Raw genomic sequence first — 22,358 nt, forward strand, 5'->3', positions numbered from 1 at the left:
TTTCCAAAGTGCAAGACCTCGCACTTGCCCACATTGAATTTCATCAGCCATTTCTTGGACCACTCTCCTAAACTGTCTAAATCTTTCTGCAGCCTCCCCACCTCCTCAATACTACCTGTCCCTCCACCTATCTTTGTATCATCGGCAAACTTAGCCAGAATGCCCCCAGTCCCGTCATCTAGATCGTTAATATATAAAGAGAACAGCTGTGGCCCCAACACTGAACCCTACGGGACACCACTCGTCACCGTTTGCCATTCCGAAAAAGAACCTTTTATCCCAACTCTCTGCCTTCTGCCTGACAGCCAATCATCAATCCATGTTAGTACCTTGCCTCGAATACCATGGGCCCATTTTACTCAGCAGTCTCCGGTGAGGCACCTTATCAAAGGCCTTTTGGAAGTCAAGATAGGTAACATCCATTGGCTCTCCTTGGTCTAACCTATTTGTTATCTCTTCAAAGAACTCTAACAGGTTTGTCAGGCACGACCTCCCCTTACTAAATCCATGCTGACTTGTCCTAATCCGATCCTGCACTTCCAAGAATTTAGAAATCTCATCCTTAAGGATGGATTCTAGAATCTTGCCAACAACCGAGGTTAGGCTAATTGGCCTATAATTTTCCATCTTTTTTCTTGTTCCCCTCTTGAACAGGGGGGTTACAACAGCGATTTTCCAATCCTCTGGGACTTTCCCTGACTCCAATGACTTTTGAAAGACCATAACTAACGCCTCCACTATTTCTTCAGCTATCTCCTTTCGATCTCTAGGATGTAGCCCATCTGGGCCCAGATATTTATCAATTTTTAGACCTCTTAGTTTCTCTAGCACTTTCTCCTTTGTGATGGCTACCATATTCAACTCTGCCCCCTGACTCTCCTGAATTGTTGGGATATTACTCATGTCTTCTACTGTGAAGACTGACGCAAAGTACTTATTTAGTTCCTCAGCTATTTCCTTGTCCCCCATCACTAGATTACCAGCGTCATTTTGGAGCGGCCCAATGTCTACTTTTGCCTCCCGTTTGTTTTTAATGTATTTAAAGAAACTTTTACTATCATTCCTAATGTTACTGGCTAGCCTACCTTCATATTTGATCCTCTCTTTCCTTATTTCTCTCTTTGTTATCCTCTGTTTGTTTTTGTAGCCTTCCCAATCTTCTGACTTCCCACTACTCTTTGCCACATTATAGGCTTTCTCTTTTGCTTTGATGCATTCCCTAACTTCCTTTGTCAGCCATGCTGCCTAATCCCCCCTCTGATAACCTTTCTTTTCTTTGGGATGAACCTCTGTACTGTGTCCTCAATTACTCTCAGAAACTCCTGCCATTGCTGTTCTACTGTCTTTCCCACTAGGCTCTGCTCCCAGTCGATTTTCATCAGTTCCTCCCTCATGCCCCTGTAGTTACCTTTATTTAACTGTAACACCTTTACATCTGATTCTACCTTCTTTCTTTCAAATTGCAAATTGAATTCTACCATATTATGATCACTGACTCCTAAGTGTTCCCTTACTTTAAGATCTTTTATCAAGTCTGGCTCATTACATAACACTAAGTCCAGAATGCCCTGTTCCCTCGTGGGCTCCATCACAAGCTATTCCAAAAAGCCCTCCTGTAAACATTCAATGCATTCCCTTTCATTTGGGTCCACTGGCAACATTATTTACCCAGTCCACCTGCATATTAAAGTCCCCCATGATCACTGTGACTGTGCCTTTCTGACATGCCCTTTCTATTTCGTGGTGCATTTTGTGCCCCTGGTCCTGACCACTGTTAGGAGGCCTGTACATAACTCCCATTATGTTTTTTTTGCCTTTGTGGTTCCTCAACTCTACCCACACAGACTCCACATCATCTGACCCTATGTCGTTTAGTGCTATTGATTTAATTTCATTCCTAATTAACAAGGCAACCCCGCCCCCTCTGCCCACCTCTCTGTCTTTTCGATAGGTTGTGAATCCCTGGATGTTTAAATGCCAGTCCTGAACCCCCTGCAACCACATCTCTGTGATGCCTACCACATCATACCTGCCAGTCACAATCTGGGCCACAAGCTCATCTACCTTGTTCCGTACACTGCACGCATTTAAATATAGCACCTTTAATTCTCTATTGACCGTCCCTTTTTGTTTTCTTAGTGTGGTGGACCTTGGTTTGCTGAGCCTTTCCATACACTGTCATATTTTGTGAGATGGGGACTATCGTAACCTCTCCTGAGTTCTGTCTTTTCCTGCTTTTTTGTATTCCTAAGCAGCTACGCTTCCCACTTATTACTTCACCTCTTGGTTCCCTGACTTTCCTTTCTCTCCCTATCTCTAGTTTAAAGTCCTATTGACCACCCTATTTACTCTTTTTGCCAGAACACTGGTCCCAGCTTGGTTCAGGTGGAGACCATCCCAACGGTATAGGTCCCCCTGTCCCAAAACTGATGCCAGTGTCGCATGAAAAGGAACCCCTCTTTCCCACACCACTCTTTCAGCCACGTGTTAACTTCCCTTATTCTTGCCTCCCTATGCCAATTTGCATGTGGCTTGGGCAGTAATCCGGAGATTATGACACTTGAGGACCTGTTTTTTAATTTGAATCCTAGCTCTTTATAATCTCTAAACAGGTCCTCTTTCCTAGACTTGTCTATGTTGTTGGTACCGACATGGACCACAACAACTGGATCCTCCCCCTCCCTCTCCAGTATCCTTTCAAGCCGGTTAGAGATGTCCCGCACCCTAGCACCGGGCAGGCAACATACCATGCGGGACTCTTTATCCTGCTCACAAAGGATACTATCTATCCCCCTGATAATAGAATCCCCTACAACTACAACTTGCCTATTTACTCCCTCCCCTTGAATGGCCTGCTGAACCATGGTGCCTTGGTCAGCTGACTCATCCTTCCTGCAGCCCTGTTCGCCATCCACACAGGGAGCAAGTGCCTCGTACCTGTTGGACAGGGTCAAGGGCTGAGGCTCCTGAGTTCCTGACTGCTTGGTTCCCTTTACCTGCCTGACTTGCAGTCACACCCTACTGTCCCTGGCCACTGGCAGGATTTAAACTACTTACTCTGACAGGTGTGACTGCCTCCTGAAACACCATGTCCAGATAAGTCACCCCTCCCGGATGTGCCTCAGTGTTTGAAGCTCAGACTCCAGCTCATCAACTCTGAGCCGGAGCTCTTCGAGCAGCCAACACTTACTGCAGATGTGGGCGCTGCAGCTCGCAATGGGATCTGCCAGCTCCCACATCAAGCAGCTCAAGCACATCACCTGACCAGCCATCTCTAATTAATTAATTAATTAGTTTAATTTAAGTTTACGAGTTTAGCTGTGTGTTTCTTTAAATTTGGGGCAGATTTGCTATCAACCAATCAGATCACAGCTTCCCTCTGACGTCACTTTTGGGGGGAAAAAGTGGAAAACAGGAAGTTACCATTAGGTTTTTATACTCACACAGAGACTGCTCCTCCTCCTCCGAACGGCTCCCGAAACTAGGCCCGAAGAAAGAGAGAACAAAACAGTAGGGAAAAAGCACCTTCTCCCACTCTGCACCGAATTACCTCACTGCACCAGATTACCAAGTTTCAAATTCCCCACTCTGGATGTGTCTCACTCACTCAGGCTCTGTCTCTTTGACCTGTGCAACCCTGGAATGGCGGGGGGGGGGGGGGGGGGTTGAAATCCTAAGATGTGGTAGGTGAGTTTGGGACTGGGGCATGTTGTTGGAGAAGAGTTGAGGGAGCTTTACTCTGCACCTGACCTGAGCATTGATGCTGACACGCACGCTACCCAACTCTGTTCCCAAAAAGTCCTAATTCTTGCATAAAATAATAATCTGTATTATGATCATTTTTGGACTTTGTCAGAAGTTAAAAGAAGTTCTTTCGATGTATTGACCTGTGATATGGGTGTTTTTGAAGATCCCTTCATTAATTGTTTTCTACCATAGCTCCAGTCAATCCACCTTCAAGTGTAAAAGTCACTTTAATAGAAGAAGGAACTGCTCTAATTTCTTGGAAACCCCCAGAAGGTATCAATAGAGCCATTACTCGATACACTATCCTTTACGCTTCCAGAAAGGCCTGGATTGCAGGCGAATGGCAAGTACTTCATAGGGAAGGTGAGCTTTACTCCGAATACATGAATTCATTCGACCTTATGCAAATCTGACTCGGCCTAAATAAACATAATTAATGGAATTTATTGTCATGGTTTACCTGCATGAGAATTGTGTAATAAATTACACAATTTATGGTTTTAAGAGAGGATGATCTTGCCTCCCTAACCACCTACACTAATTACCATCACACAGTAATTATGGATGACAAAGGCACTTGGATCCAATCTGGTTCATCCATTCAGTAAGGCCCATTCTGGGGATTGTAGTGCCTTTCTAGACGTCATTATTTGTGTGAAGAAAAAGCTTCTTGACAGTCCTAAATTTTCCTTTTACGAATTCGAACTTGTGTCCCCTGTCCTATTCCAAGTTAAAACCCGAGTATGGATATAGAACATGTTAGGACCTCTTACCTGAGGGAGGACCGGGTGTGTACTGAGTGAAGTGTAACAGGACGCTATGCTGACTGTGTATTGTTCTCTGTCTATGTTGTGGACTTGGATGAAGAAATCCATGCTCTGTGGTATTGCATGCATGTCTGTCCAAGTCAGGTAACCTAACCTTGGATTCCCTCCAATAGTGCTCATGGTTCGGCTAGTAGGAGACAAATTATATTCTGCTGGACTTTTGCCTATATATGTTTCCTTTGTCTGGATGGTCCCAGCACATTTGTGTCTGGTGCAGAGCTGTCCAAACTGGAATTAAAACAAGAGTGATGTATGGAGCTGCAAAACGAATAGGTCATTTGTTGTGCAATACATGATACTGCTTTCACTGCATTTTTTTTATTTTTGATCCATGAATGTCATTTTTGTTTTTAGGAACAATTACAATGTCTTTGTTGGAGAACCTCCTTCCAGGAAATGTCTACCTCGTTCAGGTATCTGCATCTAATGAAATTGGAGAAGGGCCCTTTTCGAATTCTGTGGAGCTAGCAATCCCAGCTACGGAAACTGCACACATTAGCCAGGGACCTAAGTGGGCTGACTCTCTCAGCAGAGGAGATGCCAAAGGTCAGTGAACAGTCAGCTGCCATCAGGCAAGTGTGTAACTAATGTAATCTCTTAGGCCTTTCTGACAAGGTCTCTCTAAATACTTGTCAGTGAAATTCTGTTATCACGAGCTACAAAGAATCTAAAATGGGCATTTTAAACATTATCCCACTGGAAAAACAATTCTGTCTAATTATTGTGACCAGATAGAACTTTTTGGATGTGTGATAGTTTCAGTTGTAATGTTGTATGCTGACTCTGCGGAGGTCTGTGTCAGAGCAACTGATTTGGGAAGTTCTGTCATATCACATGGTTGCACTTCAAAGGGGAAGGGAAATCAGCAAGATGTTGGAATTATCTGAATGAAAATCGACTGGGACATACTGTTGGTAAAAGCTAGAGAAAAACCTGGTGGCAATACTTTCAAATGTATGAATTCTGTGTTCTTTGCTTCTACAACGAACTTCTACAGATGTCCTACTGCATACCTGTTTATCCACAAATTTAAACAAGGTGATGTATTTCTGCCCAGATTCACTACATATGGATTGTTGCTGTGGACAGCAGAAGCCTTTTATGAAAAATATTATCCTTTACTATTTACCTATGTAAAAGCAATTTTTATAAGCAATATTTGTGTTACCAGTGGCACACCAGGATCTGTTCTAATATTGATTATATTCTCAGTAGTATAGTGTGTATATTGAGATAGATTGTCACATCTATATTATCCCATCTTATTTTCATAACTGAAATCAGTAGTAGATTTGTGTGATACAGTGACAAAAGTGACTAAAAACATTTTGAGGCGCTTTTAATTTAATTGTTCTAATGCCAGTTATCATTCTGTTTTTACTTGAAGCTAACTCGGATGTATTTTACCACTTGGACCAAAAGTCAATGACTGGAATTATTGTTGGCGTTTGCATAGCCCTAACCTGTATCATCATCTGCATCCTTATCCTCCTTTATCGAAGCAAAGCAAGGTATTGTTTTGAAAGTACAAATGTTCAAGGCAGCAAGCAAAAAAGTATTGTTAAATGGGCAAGAAGTGTATTAGAATTTATTGTAAACATATTGACTGTAATTGTGAGCAAAAGCATTCTGTTAATCAAAATGATAGCTGAAAATGCTCAGCCCCTTCAACCGTCAACCGGTACTTTTAGGAATTGTTCTCTTCTGTATTAGGCTGCATTTATCTCGATTCACCCATTTTTCAATCGAATCTGGGATTAAACTCATCATATTCAGCATTGAATACTTCCCTATTAGATCTGCCAAGCTAAACTTTCTTGGTGAACTTTTGTTTATCCAGGAAATCTTCTGCTATCAAGGCTGAGCAACAGGGAAATGTACAGTTGGCACATGTTACACGGCCACTGGTCAATGGAAACCATATTGTTAAGAGTCAGAATGAACAGGAAACTGTGGAAACCTTGATGCCAATGATGCCTGAAAATGTTATTTTGGACACCAAGGTGATTCATTTTATTTTGCTTTTGATTTCTACTTTGTCTACCTCTTGCGTTTTATAGTAATGTGCTATTTTGAGCCAAATGTGGAAGTCCTTCAGAAGTTTCAACACCAATGCAAGTAACATTGTATTGTTACTATGTGAATTCCCATTTTTCACCTCACAAACACTAACTGTCAGTCAGACCATCGTCCATATATTGAACTTCAGCCCTGAGCGATCTATTCCTGGTGGTCTCACAACCTTTAACGCTGCGTCAGCTCGCCGTGTCTGCGTGGGTTTCACCCCCGCAACCCAAAGATGTGCAGGTTAGCTGGATTGGCCATGCTAAATTGCCACCTAATGGAAAAAAAAATTGGGTACTCTAAATGTTTTCTTTTTCAAAACACTGCGTCAGCAGAAGCTTTTGAATGAATTGTTAACCTTGACATCAAACTATATTTGCTTCCCCAGCCATACATTTTTTAAATGGCCTAAACATTAATACTTGAAGGAGATTAGGAGGGAAAATGGAAATTGTGGAATTCCAGTTTGATACACTATCTTGTCCCTCTGTGTCTTATGAAGAGAGATTGAGTAGTTTAGGCCTATACTCGGAGGTTAGAATAACAAGAGGAGATCTAATTGAGGTATATAAGATGATATTGATGAAGTAGACATAGAGCAGATGCTTCCTCTTACGGGACATTCTAGAATGAGAGGTTATAGTTTTAGGATAACGGGCAGCAGATTTAAAACCGGGGTGAAGAGAAATTACTTATCTCAAAGGTCGTGAATCTGTGGAATTCGCTACTCCAGAGTGCGGTGGATGCCGGGACATTTGAGTAAATTTAAGGAGGAGATAGATAGTTAGTAATTGGAAAGTGGAGTTGAGGCCAAGATGAGATCAGACATGATCATATTGAATGGTGGAGCAGGCTCGAGGGGTTGAATTGCCTACTCCTGCTCCTGGTTCTTATGTTCCTTTTAAAAACAACTTCTCTTGCCACATTTCTCTCTTCCCATCCACTTCAATATGTTAATTCGTCACTGGGATACAGTTCCACAGTCAGCAGATGTGTATGGAGTTTGCACATTCTCCCCATGTCTGTGTGGGTTTCCCCTGGGTGCTCTGGTTTCCTCCCACAGTCCACAGATGTGCAGGTTAGGTGGTTTGGGCATGCTAAATTTCTACTTGGTGTCCAACGGTTGGGTGGGGTTATGGGGGTAGGGCAGGGGGATTGGGCCTAGGTAAGGTGCTCTTACAAAGGGTCGGTACCGACTCGATGGGCTGAATGGCCTCATTCTTCACTGTAGGGATTCTATCACCTGACAAATGATCCACCTCTTCTCACTTGGGTGACTACTATTCATGTGTGAGCCTCAACAGTATTGGGCTATGACAGGAGATATTGTGGCCACATACTCATTCTTTAAAAAAAATAAATTTAGAGTACCCAATTCAATTTTTCCAATTAAGGGGCAATTTAGCGTGGCCAATCCACCTAACCTGCACATCTTTTGGGTTGTGGGGGTGAAACCCACGCAAACACATACTCATTCTTGCCTTCATCCAGCTATGTGGCTTTTCCAGCTGGGGTTACAGAATATCTATTAAAAGAAGGAACCCTTCTTTGTTTTTCTTATTGCCCTTAAATAAAGAATTGCATTCAATAGTGCCGTTTGCAATCTCTGGATGTCTCAGTGAAAAAAAGTTTTTTCCGCAAGTTATCTCTAAATCCCCTGCCCCTAACCTTAATTCTATACATCCAAGAAAATAATTTTTAAGTGTAGCCATAGTTGTTATATAGGTCAGCGAATTCAACACACAATGGAGATTGAACCTGGAACTTTCTGATTTGCAGTTTATGCCAGTTTCAGGTCAGACAAAACTGGAAGGACTCTGGAAAGGGGACCCAAGCTTCTTGATGAAGCCGAAACCAAGACCGAGTTTTTCTTTACAAGGAGAAGTGATTGACTTTGTTTAGCCCTCACAGCTCTCCTCGCCCATAACCCAGTGTCGTCAGCTATCCCCTAGTTATGCTCTTTTGAGTAGCAATCAAAATAAATAACAAACTAACAAACAAATTAATAACTGCTTAAAGGATGCGGTAGTGTCTGTGTGGGTCTCACCCCCACAACCCAAAGATGTGCTGGTTAGGTGGATTGGCCACTCTAAATTGCCCCTTGATTGGAAAAAAAATAATTGGGTACTCTAAATTTATTTTAAAAGGGGTACGGTAGCAAATTGAAAACTTTAAAGGAAACTTTATCTCCTATTTATATGTTCTTCAAATGTGTATTAAACAATGCCCTTCACCTGTATCCTGACAATATAATTAACATACTATTAACAGACCCTACTTTTAAAAAATAAATTTAGAGTACCCATTTTTACTTTTCTAAATAAGGGGCAATTTAGTGTGGCCAATCCAGTTGGTAGCACTGCTGCCTCACGGCGCCGAGGACCCGGGTCACTGTCCGTGTGAAGTTTGCACATTTTCCCCGTGTCTGCGTGGGTTCCGCCCTCACAACCCAAAGATGTACAGGGTAGGTGGATTGGCCACGGTAAATTACCCCTTAATTGGGGGGGGGGGGGGGGAAGTAATTGGGTACTCTAAATTTATTTTTAAAAACTCATAAAATATCTAATCTAACATTTCAAAATATCTTTACTGGGACTTGAACATAGGACAGAAAGTGTAAATCAAACACTCTGATTCACTGTAATAATACGTGGTGATTGAGCAAGAAATGAACCACCTGAATGTGTTCTATTGTATCCAACAGGGTGGATCTGATCTGATTATTAGCAGCTCTACTTGTGTGAACGAAAAGGTAAAGAAATGGTCATTTTTTGGGTCAATGAAGAAATCGGTAAAGGCACACAAAGAGAAACAGGTAAGATTTGGAATCAAACTCTTGAAGCTTATGTAGTTGATGCTTTCAAAAGAAAGCTACATAGACACAAGACCGAGAAAGGAATAGAAGGCAATGCTGATTGGGTGTTTGGAGTCTTGTGTAGAGTGTAAACGCTGAGGTTGACCTGAATGGTATGTTTCTTTGTACATCTTGTGTAATCTGATGATTGTAGTGTAGAATACTACACACATTTGACAAACACATTTAAATGAAAATAACCAATCTTGCATTTTAGCTGATGTTTCGTACAGTTTCTGGAGCTTCTGCTGCTATCTGGAGGAGCCTGCAAATTTGTTGGTTTGACAGTCTACTATTGAATTATGATCAATGTGTTCAGTGACTTTTAGTGAGAAACAGATGCTTGACCTAATTCACTCACCAAGTATAGCAAATATTCTGCATTTACAGTTTTATGGGGAAATTACGTTGGGAGTCAGTTGGGTGGACGGCTAGTTTGTGATGCAGAGTGACGCCAACTGCACAGGTTCAATTCCTGTAATAGCTGAGATTTTTCATGAATTCCCTGCCTTCTCAACCTTGTCCCTCACCTGAGGTGTGGTGACCCTCTGGTTAAATCATCACCAGCGGGGCAGCACGGTGGTGCAGTGGTTAGCACTACTGCCTCACGGCACCAAGGACCCAGGTGCGATCCTGGTCCTGGGTCACTGTTCGTGTGGACTTTGCACATTCTCCCCGTGTCTGCCCACAAACCAAAGATGTGCAGGATAGGTGGATTGGCCACGCTAAATTGGGTTCGATTCCCAGCTTGCCTCACTGTCTGTGCGGAGTCTGCACGTTTTCCCCGTGTCTGTGTGGGTTTCCTCCGGGTGTTCCAGTTTCCTCCCACAGTCCAAAGATGTGCAGATTAGGTGGATTGGCCATGCTAAATTGCCCTTCGTGTCCAAAAGGTAAGGGGGGGTTACTGGGTTACGGGGATAGGGTGGAGGTGTGGGCTTGAGTAGGGTGCTCTTTCCAAGAGCCGGTGCAGACTTGATGGGCCGAATGGCCTGCTTCTGCATTGTAAATTCTATGATTCTGTTACAGTTATGTAAATTGCTCAAACATTTTTACAGATTACCCACATGCCAACGTTTATAGCAATGATCCTCCTAAAAGTTTTACATAGTCTGCAAAAGAAGTTGGCTTGAATTTGTAGTACTTGCTAAATTTAACTGTCATTCTTTTGCTAGCAGCCAGTGAGAAGAAATGGACGCGGCCTGAGCTCTTACCAGCTGACGTGTGACGAATCGGGCGGCTCAATACTCATTCCACCTACGTCTCTGCAGGCTGCGTTCTGCACTGCAGGAGACACAGAATATTCTCACAACAGTGACGGAAGCCATGAAACTGGAGATTCAGGCAGATACTCGCACGATTCTAGGGAGGAAATGGAAATGGCTCACCTTTCTTCTGTCATATGTACTACACCTACCCTCTTGGGGCCATTTGTCCAGGCAGCAACGGTCAGCGTTCCTGTCAAGTCTACCTCGGAGGAAGCTGAACTCCTGATGATTGGTTCTCCTTCTACTACCTCAGACCTACTGGCACCACCTCATGTATGCCAAATGCCTTCTCCAAAAACTGCTCGCGAACACGTCAACCATGAATTTCCAATTTAAAAGTTACCCGATCCAGTTTGACCGTAATTTATCTGTACAATGGACAATGTGCAGTAAGCCAAAGAACGTTCCGGAATAAAAATCTGGGTCTTTTTTGTTTTATCACTCCAGGTTCTTACACGTTTTTGTTTGATGAATGTTACATTTTTAATTTTACCCACCATGAATGTCTGTGTCAATAATGTGAAAAGGACCGTTACATTTCTTTGATTTTATTTTGAAAAGTATATCACTGGAGCAGAAATAATTTGTCAGGCTTTCTGCTGGAAATCTACCTCAATGTTACCTAATGGTAAACTCCAGTATTTAACAGATATTTTACTCCATTGCCTAATAGCTGATACTTCCTTACAGAAATACGTTGTTTTGCTAAAAGAAATGTTTGTTGATGTTCTGCTGTGATGTAGGGGTTGTAAGGACATTGCCATGAGAGTGTTTAACTAAAGCTCTTGTTTATACAAGCAGGTAGCATTCTAAAGTGGGGCCAAATGCAGCACCATTGAGCTGAAGTTGTTTTGATTCACTTGTGCTTTTTTTAATGTACGGCAAAGGATCTGAGTCGTATGTTTGAGTAAGAGTATTAAAGTCACAGTCCCGATCCTTGAAACTTAATATGATCACTTTTCACAGCTGTTATGTTTGTGAATAATACAGGTTTACATAGAGCTGTGGAAAATGTAAAGTATGTTTGATCAGAGGGAAGAGGAAATGCTTTCATTTGAATGATTTTGAAGAGATACACGTTTGTGCATTGTAACATTCACAAGCTGAGTAAACTCGCATGTGCTGCTAATTTGACAGTCATCTGAACTATAACTGTGTTGCTGTGCCAGCAGAATGAATGAACTCTTATCCAGCCTGAACCTGAAGTGTTTTGGGTACATTTCAATTTCATACAATATCTGTTGGGAGGAACAACAGGCAAATTGAAGCTGGCCAGGACTAACTAGAATGATTACCTACAGGCTTCCTGTTCTAGAAACTGGAGCATACGATGCAGAAACTAGGAAAAACATAGCGCCTGCACTGATTCATATCCGTGGCCGTACACTGTCTGAGCTGGATTCTGATCTCATGCATTCTAATAGATACCCCTGCAACTGCATAGAAAATAGGAGCAGAAGGAGGCCACTCTGCCCATCAAGCCTGCTCCGCCATTCATTATGATAATCCATCTCAATAACCTGATCCCACCTACCCCCCCCCCCCCCCCCCCCCCCCCCCAATCCAATATACTTTGATCCGCTTCGCCCAAGTGCTATATCTAACTGCTTCTTGAAAACATTTGCATTTTGGCATCAACAGCTTTCTGTGGTAGTGCATTCCACAGGCCGACCATACTCTGGGTGAAGAGGTTTCACCCACATCTCAGTCCTAAATAGTCTACCTCGTATCCTGGTTCTGGACACCCCCACCATCAGAAACATCCTTCTTGCATCTATCCTGTCCCTGTTAGAATTTAATAAGTTTCTATGAGATCCACCCCCCTTATTCTTCTGAACTACGGTAAATACAATCCTAACCGATTCAATCTCTCCTGGAATCAGACTGGTGAGGTTGTGGTATTGTCACTGGACTAGTAAACCAGAGACCAGAGTAATGCTCTGGGGATCCAGATTCTAATCCTGCCACTGCAGATGGTGAAATTTGAATTAAATAAAAATCTGGCAATAAAAGTCTAATGATGACTATGAAACCACTGCCGATCGTCGTAAAAACCCATCTGCTTCACTAGTGTCCTTTAGAGAAGGAAATCTGCTGTCCTTACCTGGTCTGATCCATAGCAATGTGGTTGACACTTAACTGCTCCCTCAAGGGCAATTAGGGATGGGCAATAAATGCTAGCCGATAAATTCGATGCCCAGGTTCCATGAACGAGTTCATAGAATCATTGAATTTACAGGGCAGAAGGACCTATCGATTGTGCACCGGCCCTTGGAAAGAGCATCCTACCCAAGCCCACACCTCCACCCATCCCCACAGCTCCACCCTACCCCCGTAACCCCAACTAACCTTTTTTGGACACTAAGGGCAATTTAGTGTAGCCAATTCCCCTAACCTGTACGTCTTTGGACTGTGGGAGGAAACCAGAGCACTTGAGGAAACCCACGCAGAAACGGGGAGAACGTGCAGACTCCGCACAGACAGTGACCCAAGCCGGGAATCGAATCTGGGACTCTGGAGCTGTGAACCAACTGTGCTAACCATAAGGCCATAAGACATAGGAGCAGAATTAGGCCACTCGGCCCATCGAGTCTGCTGTGCCATTCAATCATGACTGATATTTTCTCATCCTCATTCTCCTGCCTTCTCCCCATAACCCCTAATCCCCTTATTAATCAAAAACCTATCTAACTCTGTCTTAAAGACACTCAATGATTTGGCCTCCACAACCACGGTAAAGAGTTCCACAGATTCACCACCCTCTGGCTTAAGAAATTCCTCCTCATCTCAGTTTTAAAGGATCGTCCCTTTAGTCTGAGATGGTGTCCTCTGGTTCTAGTTTTTCCTACAAGTGGAAACATCCTCTCCACTGTGCTAGCGTGCTGCCCTAAAAAAAAGTTTGTAAAAAAATAAACATTCTCTACACTCCCTCTATAGCAAGAACATCCTTCCTCAGATAAGGAGACCAAAACTGCATGCAATATTCCAGATGTGGCGTCACTAAGGCGCTGTATAATTGCAGCAAGACATCCCTGCTCCTGCAGCAGAATCTTCTCTCTATGAAGGCCAACATACCATTTGCCGACTTTACCGCCTGCTGCACCTGCATGCTTACCTTCAGCGACTGGTGTACGAGGACACCCAGGTCTCGTTGCACATTCTGCTCTCCTAGCTTATGGCCATTCAGATAACAGCGTTAACATTTCTAGTCCAGATGACTCTTCAGAGCTCTAAAGAAAAGTCATATGTGCTTGAAGCATTAACTCTGTTTCTCTCTCCACAGATGCTGCCAGACCTGAGTTTTTCCAGCATTTCCAGTTTTTATTTCAGATTTTCATCATCTGCAGCATTTTGATTTTATTCCTTTCAATGGATATTTCATTTCCACCAATTCTACATATTAGCTACATACTTTATTTTTAACTTCATTTGACTCTTCACCCAAATGACAGTTCTAAACGCTTTTTCACAGTTATAGCCCAGAATACTTAACTTCTGTTCCCCAGTTCCCCAATGTGCATGGATTTACTTATTTCAACAATCTGTCAGATGCAAAGTAATAACCATTTGTCATCAAGAACACTTCTTTTACATTTAAACATACAAGGAAAGTACACAACAGAATTGATTTAATAATTAAAGTTAATTTTTGATTTACATGATTCAGAAGCAGTAATGCTAAAACAGTTTAATCAAATCTTTAAAAATCGCAGATTTCTGCTTATTTTTATCCATTAGGAATATTAATTTATTATCCAATCCACTGTATAGAATACAGAGTTACTTCAACAAACGTCGTGTGTGTGTGTGTGTGTGTGTGTGTGTGTGTATTCAGACAAGACATTTTTCTTCATCTAATCAAAACAACTTCAGCTTGTGCGTATTATATTAAGTAACTCACCAGAGTTGCAGTCCAAAGACTATGTAATTTGGTGTCTCACTGTATTTCTGTTTTTAGAATTGCTTGCATAAAACAGAGCTTTATGATACCAAAAATGTTCACAGGGAATAGAAGCTGCTACTCTCATGTGCTCTAACCTTGCACCCCCTGTTTGATACTACCTCTTTTTAAAAACCTATTTTAGTGTTATTCTTTATCTAACCTCAGGGATCAAGTAATTACATTTGAACTGCCACACTAGAGATGTGTGGTGTACTGACAGGGTATCTTGTTGAATTTTTGATTTTAAAATAGTTACTGTGTAGCTTTTAAGAGTTAGAACAGATCACTAGAAATATGTGCCAGTAAATGTTCACGTCTACGTGACGCCGATATATCAAAACTATTTTAAAACAAGCTTACCAAAGAAAATGTACATAAAACTTTTTTTTCTGTGAAATGTTTTTTGGGCCATTTAATTACAATTAAATCTCTTAATTTTATGATAGTTACTAATCGATCAGAAGTAGTGACTTATAAGTGAATAGAAAAAATGATTTTCTAATACAATATTACAGTCATGTAATTGGAAAACTGATTTGGGGAGCAAGCTATATTGATGTGTGACACCCAAGGCCTATTATACCTCATCCTTTATTAGAAAAAATAGAATTATATTAAATAGCTTTCCAATGTTTTTATGTCCAGAATTAGTTACAAGCCAGATCTTTGCCCTATCCAAATCCAAAAGGTTTTAATGTTTGAGTTTTAAGTCCTTGAATCGGCTCATTGAAATATCCTTAGTACTATCTACTGAGTACTACTTCTGGTTAGCTGCACTCTGCTCTTTATAGTGTAGATCAGAATTATAGTAATAGTCAGTTTAGCACTTGTCTTTCAGATTAGTGTCATCCTTTAGTATTAGGATTCAAGGCAGTATACAAAGGTAAATGATGTGTATCTAAATCCAAAGATTTCCTTTCCTTGTTGGATTTTTTTATATATATATTGACAGGGCACTGTGTCTATGCAGTATCTGAATTCCCAACCTGAGAACTGTGTCACTTTTCATCCTACCTTCAATAGAGTTGATGAATGGGGAAAAAAGAGAATTTTCTTGTAGTAGTTCCAAGTGTAATATTGTAAAAGTGCATTGCTCAATATTGCAATAAGTAAGTGTTTAATATCAATCACTGAGCAGAAGAGGATTCTCTTTTTCTGATCAATTGAGTTTTACTGGATGCCTTGGCCATCATTTTGATCATTTGGCATTTTTTTTTAAAAGAGGCAAACTTTTTACCTGATGAACTTAGGTTCTAATTTTAAACTGCTTTTGAAAGAAACACCAAATTCCTCTGCGCAAACCAAAGTGAAATGCTCCAGCTGCCTGTAACGCTCGCTCTAATTTCTTTAACAATTCAGTTGAATTTGCAGAGGACCTTTCCAAAGATGGCTGCATATTTCTGTGGCTTAGAGTAATGTCGTCTGCAGCATATACTTAACACTTCCATACAATAAAATGGCAGTTCTGGAGAATGTGAAAGAAGAGGGTCTTGTAATAGCTTTTAAAAAAAACTCTAACCAGTGTTGAGCAATAAAGAGGGCTCTGTCTCTTGACCAGTCAGGTTTCAAAGTGTGAAGGAGAGTAAATAAAGCTGCCTCCTCCTTTATAATCAGTATAAATTCAGTGTTATTTTCAAATACAGCTAGATCAGCCGCCCATAAAAACCAAAGATTATTTTTTGTTCACCTTTGTGTATCGAAAGTAGGATTTAGCTCTTCCCTCTAAGAAGAGTAGACGGTTGTCTTCTCTTAAACAATGCTGTTGAAGTGTTTGCTTTTTATTTTAGTGCAACAACAAATGTCCATGTTTAACATCCTTAGTCAGAATCTGCATCTTTTCATTATGTATAGCAATCATTTTGAAGTACTGTAAACATTGATTTAATCGCAGCATGCAAAATGATAAAAATGGCCATTGTTTAAGATATTTTTTTTTCTTTAAAATTTAGAGTATCCAATTATATTTTTCCAATTAAAGGGCAATTTAGCGTGGCCAATCCACCTACCCTGCACATATTTTGGGTTGTGGGGGTGAAACCCACGCAGACACGGAGAGAATGTGGAAACTCCACACGGACAGTGACCCAGAGCTGGAATCGAACCTGGGACCATGGCGCCGTGAGACAGCAGTGCTAACCACTGCACCACCGTGCTGCCCGTTTAAGATATTTTTTAACAAAGTGCTTGTTTCCCTGTCTCCTCATTCGGGTATGAGTTGCAATATATGGTCTAACCCATGGATTAAAAAAAAATAATTTTGAGAGCCCAATTCATTTTCTCCAATTAAGGGGCAATTTAGCGTAGCCAGTCCACCTACCCTGCACATCTTTATAAAAAAAAAAAAAAAAAAATTTAGCGTACCCAATTAATTTTTTCCAATTAAGGGGCAATTTAGCTTGGCTAACTCACTGCGCCACCATGCTGCCCTACCCTGCACATCTTTGGGTTGTGGAGGCCAAATCCACGCAAACACTGCGAGAATGTGCAAACTCCACGTGGGCAGTGACCCAGAGCCAAGATCGAACCTTGGACCTTGGTGCCATGAGGCAGCAGTGCTAACCACTGTGCCGCCGTGATGTCTTTGATTTAACCTGGATGGCGTTCCCGTCTCTCTGATCAACACTATATTTCCTGCAGGCTAGATGTCTATTGCTTCTCGGTATTACTCCGGTTATTAATTAATGGAAAAAATTTAATTTGTAAGTTCACAGAATCATTTTTTTAAAGTTGAAAGCCCATTTTACCTATTTGTTTTGTATCTTGTGATGTGAAGACATAATTAATCATTTAGAATTTCCAATAAATTTTCAGCTTGGCAAATCTAAGGTCTTGAACCGTTGCCCCATTCCTCATGTTCCCTTGCCCTATTTCTAATCTGCTTTGGACTCTGTAAAATTGTCCTATTTCAGGAGGGCAGCAATCAAGGTAATGCCATGTTCTCTCCATTCATGGCATGATCCAGGCTAGCAGGGTAGATCTTCCAGAAAATACTATGGGTGAGAGTGGCAAATATCATGAGAAGGCTCAAGTAGCGTTTCATGATGGCGTCAAATGAGGAAGCAATTGTCCCTCCCCTCCATCCTGGGTCATTGCGTTCTGAGTTGATGGCAGGGTGAGCAAATCGCCGTGGAATCCGTGACTTCAAGTTGGTTTTTTTTCCCCCCAGAGCCCTGCACTATATGGCAGAAACAGCCACCATTGCCATCCGTGGCTCAACTCCCAATTTTCCCTGCCCCAATGTCGGAGAAAATCCTGGCCTACGCAAGTCTTGGTCATTATTGGGATTTGCTATTCTGAGTTGAAAGTCTATTGTAGCTTCAGGACTACTCGTGCTCCTTCTAATAGAGGTCAAGAAATACCCAGTCAGCAGAAACATATTAGAGGTAATATATTCTGAGATGTAATGTACAGTACTTCAGGATTGAGAACTGCTGTTAAAAGCTGCCAGCATATTTTCCACTTTTCAAATATGTTTCAGATGTAGGTAGATGCTAATATTTACTGTATGTAGTCAAAAAATATGGGAACTTTAGCAGGCAAAACCTTTGTTAAATACATCTTGTCCTGCTGTGTTGATTGCTGGGGAAATGCGAGATGCAATAAGCCGTAACCACAGCTACATCAAATTTTGCAAAGTGCTTGGGACAAATTATATTAATTTGTGCAACCACCTTTCAGATTTATTAAGAGGACCTGCAGTTTGTGCCTAATGAATTTCAGGTTATTGACGACATCAACACATTAGGAAAAGTTAGCACAATCGTAGGAAATAATCATATCCTCTAGTCCAGCAATGGAAGGATTTTCCGGTTGCGCCTGCCCGAGATCGGAAATTTCCACCCAAGGCCAGTGGACATTTAAATGGTCACCCCCAAGTTTTCCAACCCCCGCTTGCGACATTTCCTGTGGTGGGTCTGTGGAAAATATGCTGGCTCGCTGGTGAGATTTTGCTGATACTTTTGAAGTTGGAGATGTTGACTAAATAGAAACTACTGCCTCATTTTGAATTGAAGTGTTGATGCACATTAATCTGGAATTGTGTGTTAAACTGTCTGAAATTGTATTTTCTCTTTGACATGTGTTAAACTTTGTGGCGCTGCTGTAATGGCTGCTTAGATGACATTTACTACACCCACTTGTGAGGTAACTGATGTAGCAGTACCGAAGTGTGTCATGTAAGCGCACGTTACATCAGTCAGCAGGGTGGAAGTAAAAAACTTCCGCTTTTGTTTTACTGTTGTATTTTTTTCCTTGTGATGAGAACAATAATAATGTGTTAGTTTTTTTTATTTCGAGCATACTGTTAAGATGTGAACTAAAGGGAAGAAGTGGAAGGTCCAGTCTAATGATGTATCTCAGGTGCTCTGAACCTTCTAGCTTCAATTGCCAATTGTCTTGTAAAGGCAGTGTTTGTGATCCTGCCAGTGGATGGTGAACCTGCATTATATCAAATTTTATTTGTCTCAGGGGATCAGCTTCACTTTGTATCCATTGCTGTAGGAGAATGAACGTTTGCCTTGATTTGTGAATGTACCTCATTTATGTCCTTAACTACTTTTATTGAGAAACTGTGTTTTCCTATTTTATAATAGCATTACGGTGAATGCTGCCTAGAATTCAGGTGCCTGATCTGTAATCTTGCTAAGTCATGCCAAAAATATAACTAGTCTAAAAGCCAAAATGTTTTAAAACTGTTGTAAAATAGTCTGAATTTTGAACAATTGCACAGTTTGAATAAAGTTTTTCCATAAAAGAAATACTGCCATGCATTTAATGGGGGGAAAAAAACTGCAAAATAATTCAAGGTATTTGAACTCATTAATGATTCTTATCTTAAAAGGTTTTCCAATTAAGGGGCAATTTTGCGTGACCAATCCACCGACCCTGCGCATCTTTGGGTTGTGGGGGTGAAATCTGCGCAGTCACGGGGAGAATGTGCAAACTCCACACAGACAGTGACCCGGAGCCGGGATCAAACCTGGGTCCTCGGCACCTTGTCATTAACAATTCTTGAGTGATTAATTTCCCTTGGACCTAAATCCTCTGATGACTATCTAGCTCATACCAACTCAGTCAGTTTAAAATAAAACCTTACCCCCCCTCTGTCAAATTTACTCTGTGCCTTTTCTTGTCTCAAGGACACTGAATTCACAAAGAGTTGATGTTCCACAAATGTCCTTTTATACATTGGTTGAGTGCTTGTCTCTCAGGTGAGCTCAGACCAGGTCACACTTGGGTCACTGGTGGCAACAACCCTCATTCATACATGATATCCATTTGGACAAGCCTTTCAAAGACTATTGGATAGCAATCAGGAGTGAAATCATATTCAATAATCTCATTGTTAACCAAGGTGAACTGAAGCCAATTATTGTATCGCTCCTACTCAGGCCAACAAATCCAACCCTTCCTGGCCTGTAAGACAAATAATTCACTGCTTTATCCAGTTGAGCTCTTGGGGGAAGCTTATTGAAACCAGTTTAGGACTAAGTTGTAATTTGATTTGATTTTTTAAAATAAATTTAGTGTACCAATTATTTTTTCCAATTACAGGGCAATTTAGCGTGGCCGATCTACCTACCCTGCTCATCTTTGGGTTGTGGGGGGTGAGAAGCGTGCAGACATGGGGGGAATGTGCAAACCCCACAGGGACAGTGACCCGGGATCGAGCCTGGGTCCTCAGCATGGTGAGGCAGCAGTGCTAACCACTGTGTCAACCATTCACTCTTGTGAATGAGTCCAGAACTCGGTGGCACCTTTTTAGGACAGAGGTGATGAAAAACCTTTCTCCAGGGGTTGTGAGACTTTGGAACTCTCTGCCTCTGGAGGCGGGGGTCATTGAATATTTTTAAGGCAGAGATAGATTCCTGTTAGACAAGGAATCTAAGGTTATCGGGGGGAGATGGGAATGTGGAACTTGAAACACAAACCGATCATCCATGATCTTATCTAATGGTGGCGCAGGCTTGAGGGGCCAAATGGCCTACATCTCCTAATTTGTATGTTTATTTGTATGTCTGTAAAAGGAGCCATATGCATGCAAGCCTCCTTTTTTACAATCACCAACAATAATTGATGTATGAAAGAGTGAGACTACACAATTGTAAAAGTAACTTTTCAGTGCCAGTAGTTGTTTGGTAATATAAAACTTACCACTTCATTCAAAATTCACTTACATCTGAAAAGACATGCCCTAACATTTCTGTTATGCTTGGTGTGTTTCTACCATGCAAGTACCATGTGTCACGCCCTTCAACCATTTTAATAACAAGTTGCTCAGCAAGATACAAGTGTAGCGAGGTTTATTGAGAAGCAAGGCAGTACAGATTCATTCATCATGCCCTTTTTGCAATGCAGATTTAAAAATCTGTTACTTCCAGTGGAATCCAATATTTATATGTACAGCAGATACCATTCCAGAGAAGGAAGATATAAGACTTCCTGACTGAAGCTAGCATATTTCATAAGAGACTAAACAACTTCCCAAGATGAGATATTTCCATCTGTGAATGCACTTAACTCAAGCAAACTCTTGCTTCATTTCAACATATCAGTTGAAAAAGGGTGTCGTTTTCTGTTTGCTTTTTGGTTGTTTTTGATGTGTGTACAAAGAACAAAGAAATGTACAGCACAGGAACAGGCCCTTCGGCCCTCCAAGCCCGTGCCGACCATACTGCCCGACTAAACTACAATCTTCTACACTTCCTGGGTCCGTATCCTTCTATTCCCATCCTATTATATTTGTCAAGATGCCCCTTAAATGTCCCTATCGTCCCTGCTTCCACTACCTCCTCCGGTAGTGAGTTCCAGGCACCCACTACCCTCTGCGTAAAAAACTTGCCTCGTACATCTACTCTAAACCTTGCCCCTCTCACCTTAAACCTATGCCCCCTAGTAATTGACCCCTCTACCCTGGGGAAAAGCCTCTGACTATCCACTCTGTCTATGCCCCTCATAATTTTGTATACCTCTATCAGGTCGCCCCTCAACCTCCTTCGTTCCAGTGAGAACAAACCGAGTTTATTCAATCGCTCCTCATAGCTTATGCCCTCCATACCAGGCAACATTCTGGTAAATCTCTTCTGCACCCTCTCTAAAGCCTCCACATCCTTCTGGTAGTGTGGCGACCAGAATTGAACACTATACTCCAAGTGTGGCCTAACTAAGGTTCTATACAGCTGCAACATGACTTGCCAATTCTTATACTCAATGCCCCGGCCAATGAAGGCAAGCATGCCGTATGCCTTCTTGACTACCTTCTCCACCTGTGTTGCCCCTTTCAATGACCTGTGGACCTGTACTCCTAGATCTCTTTGACTTTCAATACTCTTGAGGGTTCATATAAATGCCTCCATAAATTTGTGTTTTTTTTTAGAAGAAAAAGGGTATAGTTGAGCTTATACACTTTAGTTCTCATTCAAGGACTGGACCCCCACAATGTGACCTGTGCCAACACTTGAAATGAATAGCTACAGCTTTTGAACAACTATTCTTCAGTTGTTCACACAGTTTTGCTTTTCCTCCTGAACATCTTATAATTTATAAAGAAATTAAAAAATTAGGTGGTGGCCGTCTCCCAATTTTTATAGTTACTTTCTAATATCATCTATGTATAAAAACACTGTACTGGTGCATGTTTTTGGAAATCCTACCAAATT

General features: G+C 41.5%; 1 protein-coding gene across 2 annotated transcripts in view; it reads left to right on the forward strand.

Moving 5' to 3' along the window:
* Positions 1-19,457, forward strand: part of LOC140387534 (protogenin-like) — a 189,615-nt gene extending 170,158 nt beyond the window's left edge. Inside the window, exons 15-20 of one of the 2 annotated variants that reach the window (XM_072470756.1) lie at positions 3,940-4,110; positions 4,929-5,120; positions 5,962-6,085; positions 6,415-6,577; positions 9,343-9,453; positions 10,665-19,457. In XM_072470756.1, the coding sequence (XP_072326857.1) occupies positions 3,940-4,110; positions 4,929-5,120; positions 5,962-6,085; positions 6,415-6,577; positions 9,343-9,453; positions 10,665-11,093 (1,190 nt within the window). In that variant the 3' untranslated portion in view covers positions 11,094-19,457. The remainder of the gene's footprint in view (positions 1-3,939; positions 4,111-4,928; positions 5,121-5,961; positions 6,086-6,414; positions 6,578-9,342; positions 9,454-10,664) is intronic. The other variant, XM_072470757.1, reaches the window with a different exon arrangement.
* The last annotated feature ends 2,901 nt before the right edge of the window (positions 19,458-22,358 follow it).

This window comes from Scyliorhinus torazame, chromosome 12 (assembly GCF_047496885.1).
Source record: "Scyliorhinus torazame isolate Kashiwa2021f chromosome 12, sScyTor2.1, whole genome shotgun sequence".
In the NCBI taxonomy this organism is placed as follows: Eukaryota; Metazoa; Chordata; class Chondrichthyes; order Carcharhiniformes; family Scyliorhinidae; genus Scyliorhinus; species Scyliorhinus torazame.